The 10,000-nt window shown below is 40.2% G+C and overlaps 1 protein-coding gene across 1 annotated transcript in view; it reads right to left on the bottom strand.

Moving 5' to 3' along the window:
• The window catches only part of LOC143036047 (uncharacterized), a 76,227-nt gene extending 72,692 nt beyond the window's left edge, over positions 1 to 3,535 (bottom strand). Inside the window, exon 1 of the mRNA XM_076203303.1 lies at positions 3,281 to 3,535. Within this exon, the coding sequence (XP_076059418.1) occupies positions 3,281 to 3,304 (24 nt within the window). The 5' untranslated portion in view covers positions 3,305 to 3,535. The remainder of the gene's footprint in view (positions 1 to 3,280) is intronic.
• Positions 3,536 to 10,000: the final 6,465 nt, after the last annotated feature.

Genomic DNA, 10,000 nt, shown 5'->3' on the forward strand with positions numbered 1-10,000 from the left:
ACATTAAATAACCTCACCAGCCAGTCCACCATAACTGTACCTCCTTTCTTCAGACATTCTGCATGGCATCCATCCAACCCAGGTGCCTTACCTGCTCTCATCATCTTAACAGCTGCTTTCACTTCATCTTTCCCTATTTCTTCTCCATTTTCCTCACTCATCCCTCTCATTTTCTTAGCGCTTCCCACTGCAACTATCATTCCCTCCCTATCCTCCTTCACATTTAGCAACTCCCTAAAATACTCTGCCCACCTTCCTCTCACTGCCTTCTCTTCCATTATCATCTCTCCATCTGCACCTTTTACTTTTTCTTCTCTACCTGATTCACCTCCTCTTCCTCTTTTAATTTCTTTCCAAAATATATTTTCATTACTTTCAAAATATTCTGTCATACTCTTACCCCATTTCACATCTGCTCTCCTCTTTGCTTCCTTTATCTTATGCTTAAATTCCTTTATATATATATATATATATATATATATATATATATATAATATATATATACATATACAGTGTGTGTGTATGTGTACATATGTTCGTACGTATAAGTTATTCAGAGTTTGATTCTTCGGTCACTTCTCTTTATTTTGTATATCTATTACATCCAAAGTTGCTGTTGATATTAAACTGTGTGGAATTACAAATGAACACTCGACTCAGCTGAATTTTCGAGATGGTTTCAATAAACTAGTGCAATGGTCTCAAAAATGGCTAATGAAATTCAACCAAAGTAAGTATAGAATTATGCACACAGGTAAATGATAAGAACGACTTCAAGTTATTTGAAAAAATATTGTACCTAAAATTGTAAAAAAAAAAAAAAAAAATTAATTAACAGTAGTGACCCGCCCCCGTAGAGAACAAATAAGATACTGTTATTATTATTTTTTTTTCAAGAGTCGAGTTACATAAATCACTGGTCCATCCATACTTGGAATATGCTGTTTCCATATGGCCCTCAAATTTCATTAGAGACATTGATAGATTAGGATAGGTATAGCGGCAAGTCAGACAACTCATACCAAATATGAGAAACAAATCATACGGTAACCGTTTAAAACCTTTAAACCTCAAAGTAAGCGGAGATTGGGGTCAACTTTATACAATCATTTAGGATCTTGAATGGAAATGGTAACAGCAAAACTGAAAATATATTCCTAAATGGACCAGAAATAATAATATCAAGCAGTCAGTAATACATTTATCTTAGATGTTATAAGCTACAAATCGAGACGAGGAGAATACCTTTCGAACTACTAAAATACACTCAGATAAATCAACTAGACTTTTATTTTCTTTATCCAATCTCAATATGAACTAATAGGTCTCCCGTCGGTATGATTTCTTTATTTAGACTAAACCTTATTATGTATTCAAGTACATATATAAATGTGTTTATGTGTATATGTATATGTATACGTGCATGTATATGTGCATGTACTGTATATGTATATGTATATATATGTATATGTATATGTACATGTATATGCATATGCATATGTATATGTTATGTATATGTATATGTATTTATGTATGTGTCCGTGTGTGTGTGTGTGTGTGTGTGTGTGTGTGTGTGTGCGTGCGTGTGTGTGTGTGTGAGTGTGTGTGTGTGTGTGTGTGTGTGTGTGTGTGTGTGTGTGTGTGTGTGTGTGTGTGTGTGTGTGTGTGTGTGTGTGTGTGTGTGTGTGAGCAAAAAACACCGGAGAAAAAGAAAGCCAATATGATAAGATCTTTCGTGCGTTACATCATTAATGTTTCTCTCAAGATTTATTATAAGAAAGTAATTGCCTTTTCTTATGCATTTTTTGTATCCCACAGTGAAACGAAGTTTTTGTACAAACACACACAGTCACACACAGACACACACACACACACACACACACACACACACACACACACACACACACACACACACACACACACACACACACACACACACACACACACACACGGGGTTCGATTCTCCGGCCGGGCGGAGATAAGTTGGGTTTGTCTCCTTTCACGTGTAACCCCTGTTCACCTAGCAGTGAGTAGGTGCGGGACGTTAGTCAAGGAGTTGTGACCTTGCTGTCCCGGTGTGTGGTGTGTGAGTGGTCTCAGACCTACCCAGAGATCGGCAAATAATGAGCTCTGAGCTCACTGCCGTAGGGTGGTGTCTGGCTGTCTCGACAGAGACTGCAGCAGATCCGAGGTGAACACACACACACACACACACACACACACACATATACAACTCGTGGCGCAGTTGGTAGAGTTCCCGGCTGCCACTACGGAGGTCCGGGTTCGAATCCCGCACAGGGCTAAAATTATTTCAGTATTGCTGTGATGCGGGTTATTACTCCAGCTCTCGTGGGTGGAGAATTGTGTGTGTGTGTGCGTGTAAGGTCACAGCATTACCCATAGATCAGTCATATATGAGCTCTGAGCTCTCTTCCGGGAGGGAAATAGCTGTCGATCACCAGACCAACACGTGATCACACACAAACACACGCACAAACACACACACACGCATACACACAAAACACACACACACACACACACACACACACACACACACATATATATATATATATATTATATATATATATATACATATATATACATATATATACATATATATACATATATATACTGTATATATATATATATATTCATATATACAGTATATGTATATACATATATATATATATATATATATATATATATATATGTATGTATGTATGTATATGTAACTACAAAGTAATGCCGTAACTCATTCATAAAATTCAACAAAGACCCACTGTGTTGGATAAGAAGAGATGAAGTAGACGATATCCATATATTTAGATCACAGACTGTGATTCCACTGAAGAGGATCACAGTCTATGTTCGAAATATATGGATATCGTCTGCTTCTTCTCTTCTTATCTAACACAGTGGGTCTTTGTTGAATTATGTATATATATACATACATACATACATATATATATACATATATATATGTATATTTATATATATATATATATATATGCACACACATATAGAACTATATACATATACACTCACATATATGCTCATAAGAAAATAAATTATACTCTCATACAAACGTGGAAATAGAAATACCTTATATCCTCTCAATTCTTCTATCCATGGCTTTGTCCCGACATAATGGACCCACATCAACACAAATCCGGTCAACAAAAACAGTAAATCCAATAAATGTGTAATATCTTCTTGTCCGAGAAAATGTAACCAAATTCACTAACACTTTCAAGTACAAAAACAACTGATATGTACTCACCTGAGCTTCATAGTATCCACCCATTTTTACAAGACGATAAAAGTGTCGTAGATCGATCAGAAATGTTATTTTATATCAGAAATATATATTATATATACGTGCGCGTGTATATATATACAACTGTGCAGGGAAACGTTGTCACTCGAAATGTTTCTTATTAGAATTTTCTTTGGTCACGTATGGATCAAGACAGCGGTCACACTTTGAGACGTCGAGCGCGCCTTTAGGTCAGAAGAGCACGTGTGTACTGGTAAGACGCGCGTCCGAGAGTGGGGGACCGAACTCAGAATCCAGCGAGTAGAGTGTGTGTGTGCTCGTGCGCGTGCGCACACATATATGACTGCCCTACGCTGTGCGTATGTGTGCCAAACACGGGTGGTGTGTGTCTGTCTCACTAGTGTGTGCGTGTGTTTGTTTGTGTATAGTCCTGGATCGAATATATTTAGGAGCTGCAAGGACTTTTTTTTTATATATTGCTAAGTGTTGGTGTGTTTAGACTGATAGTCCTGTATCGAATATATTTAGGAGATGCAAGGAATTTTTTTTTATATATTGCTAAGTGTTAGTGTGCTTCGACACATTTTACACCACTTTTCAGTGAGAATGTAGTTTGCCTGATTTGTTTTCGAAACAGCTGAACTTTATGTTTTGAACCCAAGTTGAAAGAATTGAGTTTACTACATGATAAAGTACTTTTTTCTAAGTTGAATTCTACTTCATCATAATCGTATTTGGTCTTTACAGTTCCTGAATTTATAGTTTCGTTTCTTTTTCACAGAGTTGTTTTCGTTTGGATGAAATGTACCAAGTTAATCTAGCAAGGAACATTCTTCCAGTTCGCTTATTAATAATAAAAATTATTCTTTTAACTCGAATACCCTAGACACTGTTTTTCTTGTGTGTGTGTGTGTGTGTGTGTGTGTGTGTGTGTGTGTGTGTGTGTGTGTGTGTGTGTGTGTGTATGTGTGTGATTCACCGTGGTCTTTGGATCATGGGTTGGACTCGTGTTCGACAGCTATTTCTCTTCCGGAAGAGAGCTCAGAGCTCGTATATGACCGATCTATGGGTAATGCTGTGACCTCACACGCACACACACACCCAACTCCCCACCCACGAGAGTTGGAGTAACAACCCGCAGCGCAGCGATACTGAAATTATTTCAGCCCTGGGCGGGATTCGATCCCGGACCCCCGTAGTGGCAGCCAGGAACTCTACCAACTGCGCCACGAGTTGTGTGTGTGTGTGTGTGTGTGTGTGTGTGTGTGTGTGTGTGTGTGTGTGTGTGTGTGTGTGTGTGTGTGTGTGTGTGTGTGTGTATTCACCTTGGTCTTTGGATCACGTGCTGGACTCGTGTTCGAAAGCCATTTCCCTCCCGGAAGAGAGCTCAGAGCTCGTATGACCGATCTATGGGTAATGCTATGACCTTTCACACACACACACACCCGAAGTAACGACCCGAAGCACAGCGATACCGAAATAATTTCGGCCCTGGGCATGATTCGAACTGGGTTCTGCGAGCACTATCGTACCTCCCAGTCCAGCGCTCTACCAACTGCGCCACCGAGTCGTGTGTGTGTGTGTGTGTGTGTGTGTGTGTGTGTGTGTGTGCGTGTGTGTGTGCGTGTGTGTGTGTGCGTGTGTGTGTGTGTGTTTGTGTGTGTGCGTGTGTGTGTGCGTGTGTGTGTGTGCGTGTGTGTGTGTGTGTTTGTGTGTGTCTGTGTGTATGTGTGGTTCTTTTTGTATCTGTATTATATTTTCCGCATAATGTCACTCACTTTCTTTACCTTCTGACCCTTGGCAATGACCTACTGCATCGCGGTCGCCTGGTCTTCAACCAAATATATTCTCATTTCTTCCTTGTATATAAAAAAAATCTTTAATTGGCATTTGCCATTTACATCATATGTCTGCTTAGTATCGTCCCACTCCCTCTTCCTGGATTGGTTTTTAACCTCTACAAAACATCCTTTCTTCAAGTCCAATCTACATTTTGATACTTCTCCTTCCCTGTGCCTATATCATAATCTATCATAAATTCCATATCTACAGGTACTAGGTTGTGGTTGCTGCTATTGAACAAAGCACTTTAATCTATTTTCAATTTAGTTTCGTAATTAAGAAGATCTCCGAAATTAATTATCTGTCTTCCCCCTCAATCCACTATGTTCTTCCAGGTGTTATTATAGATACTATGGAATCAAGTTACGCAAACTTTTACCCCAAGTACAGTATCTCCTTCCTTGTTTGGATTCTCTTCTTCTCTAATCATTTCAAAGTTATCTATCATAAATGATCGCCACATCACCGACCCTAGGGAAATGATTCGACATCTACCATAATTCAAACCCTGTAAAAGGTGATGTCTACACTGTGCTCATCAGTAGTGCTGCCTTTGCTATTCGGCCTTTAGTAGCTCCCGTTCCTGAATCCTTTGCTATGTCAGTATGCTTGCCTCATAAGTCATATTTCATAAATCATAATTGTTATATTGTATCACCACACCTCCTCCCTTCCTTTCTCTTGTCTTCTTCCTCCGGAAAATAAAAATCGATGTTGTCTCATTTCGTATCAATTCCGTGCTCAAGGGGCGTAACCACCACCTCCAACGTTTTCGAGCTAGTAACAGAATCCGGTAGATGGAAGCACCCTCTGTCTAGCCTTGAAAGCAGAATGCTAGAATTGGACCTTTACTTCCTTTTAACTGAGGGTATTTAATCGCGGGCTGTAGCGAGCGGGAGTCATGATGAGGTATACAAACTCCATGCTCAAGGGGCGTACTTGGCTGAGGCAGCCAGCCAATCACCGCGCCGGCTAATGTCCTGCCTGCCTGCTCGGCCAATCACAGCGCCACTCCGAGTCTCTCACGCCTCCCCGCCTCAGTACACACACGTGGTGAGTTAAAAGGTGCCCACCTGTTGTTTCTTGTTTTCTTACGGATATCGAGTGAATTTTGTTGTCGTTGATTTCTCTATGAAATAATTAATAATAATTATTTACGTCACAAAAACACTTATAAAACACGAACCAATAAGAGTTTTAAGCTGAAATTTTCAGGGATTCTTAGTTTTAGTACACTTGTCGACTGCCGAAAATGAATAAAATTGAATGATAAACACTTACACATATGATATTACCCCTGGATTCTTTTTTCATTTTTTCATTGAAGGAAAAAATCTTTTGAAAAAAAGATATTTACACCATGGAATTTGTCTTCTCGCAAGCTATCTTTTCATACCAAATACCTTCATGTTTTTTGTTTTCTTTATTGTTTAATTACTATTAGACTTGAAACACGTTTTTCTCGATTTTTTTGGCGCATACGCCCCTTGAGCACGGAGGTCCCCATATCATGTTAGGATTTAATCCATCCTATTTCCTGTTTCAACTCTACTAGCTTGTTCTTTTTTTTTCATTGCCATATCTTTACTTAAGTAGCGTCACTTATTGATGTCGCCTTATCTTTAATTAAGTACCGTCACCTATTGATGTGCCTTTCCCTTCTGTTATTACTGATTTGGCTTAACGTTTCGCACTTCCCTATAAGGAGACTAGGACTCTACACCTTACAGAGGATTTTGAAGCTTGGAGTTTAATTAACCATACCCTTGGTCCAACTCGCTGGCGGCAGAGTTCGAACTGCCGTCACTTCGACCTCTGCCCCAAGTAGCGACGCTCTAACCCGCTCGGCCAGTTAGCATCCATTGCTATTACATATTAGAACAAACATCTTCATTTACTTATTCTGCCTTCATTTGCTTCTTTGTCAGCTCCATCCTCCTGGTTAGCATTGATGTAATTCTCTCTTCCTTGTCTGATCCTGATCACTCCTTTGATCCGATATCGCTTACCGTATTCTTGTTTATATTTTTGCATTTTCTGATTTTTCTTTATCTCTAATCATATTCGTTGGAAAAAAAAAATCACCTTTTTATTCCAATGATCCTTTGCTCTCCCTTTGAGTCCCGTCAGAGGTGATTTCTACTTCGAAGAAAAGCATCGTTTGCATTCTCTATTATTCTAAGAAGATATTGCACATTCCTTTCTTCCCTTTCTTTTTTTGGGGGGGACTTCGTCAGGGATGTGTTATGTCACCCTGGCTGTTCAATCTTTACATGGATGGGGTGGTGCGAGAGGTGAATGCAAGGGTAGTGGGTAGGGGGTTGGATATGATTAAAGAAAATGGAGAAAAGTGGGAGGTGAGCTGGCTGTTGTTTACTGACGACACTGCGCTTGTAGCAGGATCAGAGGAGGGATTGAGGAAGTTAGTGGCAGAGTTTGAGAAGGTGTGTGAAACGAGGAAGCTGAAGATAAATGTGGGCAAAAGTAAGATGATGAGATGTACAAGGGGAGAGAGTGACAGCAGGCTGGAAGTGAGCATAAAGGGTGAAAGACTGGAGGAAGTGGATAGTTTTGGATACTTGGGTGTGAATGTGGCAGGAAAGGGTGGAGTGGAGGTGGAGGTAGAATGTAGATTGAGAGAAGTGAGTAAATGCATTGGTGGATTAAAAAGTGTAATGAGAAATAGACATCTGGAAATGAATGCTAAGAGGAGATTATATAAACGAGCGATTGTGCCGACATCACTGTATGGGGCAGAAACGTGGAACATAAGAGAAGAAGAGAGATGGAGTTTGAATGTGTTTGAGATGGGGTGTCTGAGAAGTATGATAGAGGTTACTAGGCTGGATAGAGTGAGAAATGAGGTGAAGAGGAGAACAGGGGTGGAAAGGGAGTTGTGAGATAGGGTTGATGAAAGAGTATTTGGATGGTTTGGACACATGGAAAGAATGAGTGAAGAAAGATTAGTAAAAGAAATGTGGAAGGCAGAGATGGAAGGAGTGAATATGAGGGGGCGTCCTAGGATGAGATGGATGGATGGGGTGAAAGGGGCATTACAAAAGAGAAGAATGTCTGTTGAGGAAGGACGAGAAAGGACAGAAGATAGGGGTGAATGGAGAAGGGTTGCGTATGGATGATGCAGTGATGCATGAGGGGGAGTGGGTGGGAGATGGGGGGGGGGGTGAGGAAGTATGTATGAGAAAAAAATTGACGCAGCCTGAAGGGATTTCTCCCCGTCTTCTCCTTTTCTGCATGAGGGGACGGAGAGGGGGATTTGCCGAACTTATGAAGCGGCCTTGCTGTGGATGTGCTGTATCTTGCGACACTGCGTCTGACCCAGGGCAGTGGACAGGATGCAGGGATGACCCGTCATCCAGGAGGTGCCAAAATAAGAGGGAGGGAGGAGGGTGAAGGGGAGTGGAATATGTAGGAAATGGAATGGGTGGGAGTGTTTTCTATGCCTTTTTCTTTATGGCTACCCCCCCCCGTGTAAGGGGGGAAAATCTTTGGTATATGTATGTATGTCTTTTCACTTCCCCTTTCTCTTACCACTTTCAGTATTCATGTCTTTATTCACTACATTTCCTCTTCTCTCATCATATTTTTTGAACACTTCCTGCCACCACCACGTCTTTCGTCGTCACATAAAGTCGCCCGTCCTTCTCCTCCCCTCCCCCTCCCTCCCTCCCTCCCTCCTGATGTCTTCATCACTGGCATGTGAAGGTCTTTAGCCGTTTACTTCCTTTCCCCTCCTCCTCACCACCACCACCACCCTCTCTCTCTCTCTCTCTCTCTCTCTCTCTCTCTCTCTCTCTCTCTCTCTCTCTCTCTCTCTCTCTCTCTCTCTCTCTCTCCCTCTCCCTCTCTCTCTCTCTCTCTTTCTCTTTCTCTCTCTCTCTGTCTGTCACTGTATCTCTCCTCTCTCTCTCTGTCTCTCTCTCTCCTCTCTCTCTATCTATCTATATATATATATATATATATATATATATATATATATATACACACACACACATCTCTCTCACACTCTATATATATATATATATATATATATATACATATACAATCCATTACCGTCGCGCAGAGGATTCGAACCACCGCCTATAGACTCAAGAGAGTCCACAGCACCGCCTTTAACCACTCGACCACAGACGTCTGTGGTCGAGTGGATGGATTGTATGATTGATGTCGCTGTCCACTAGCGAATTATTCAAATATATATATATTTCTCTATCTCTTTCCCTCTCCCTCGGCTCCTGTACCTCTCGTCCTCTCCATCTCCTCATCCCTCTTTCCCTCCTTCACAACTCTACTCCAAACCCAAAGGTTGATTTTTTTTTTTTTTTTTTTTTTTTTTTTTTTTTTTTTTTTTTTTTTTTTTTTTTTTTTGGTGGAGTTTACTGCGGTGATAAAACTACTGCCACAGAACCACCCACTATTTAAGCCTTTTATCAGACATTGATATTTTTGTGACTTTCATTTTATAGATTTTACAGATTTTATAGATTTTACACTCGTTTTAAATTGGCTTTACTGATATTTTTTCATCGCCTTGATTTTCCTTTCTCTTGTTCTGTTGTTCTGAATTAAATCTTTATTTCCTGCGAGAACGAATTTGGTACCTTTAGTGGTTGTTATCGTAGTCAAAATCTTAAATAAAGAAAAATAATTTAATTCAGTGTAGAGAAGACTCTATGGTAACAAACTAGGCACCCTTACGGATCTTATTCGTCATATGACAGACGATTTTATTCACCTCTGAGGATGTCCTAGACTGATTTTTTGTTTTGTTTATTTATCAATTTACATTTATTTTTTTATTCATTTTTTACTAGCACACACGCCCTCTCCCCTTGTTGTTGCATCTGATATCTCTGAAGAGAT

Source organism: Oratosquilla oratoria, chromosome 20 (genome assembly GCF_046742065.1).
Source record: "Oratosquilla oratoria isolate Oo_2021 chromosome 20, ASM4674206v1, whole genome shotgun sequence".
NCBI lineage: Eukaryota > Metazoa > Arthropoda > Malacostraca > Stomatopoda > Squillidae > Oratosquilla > Oratosquilla oratoria.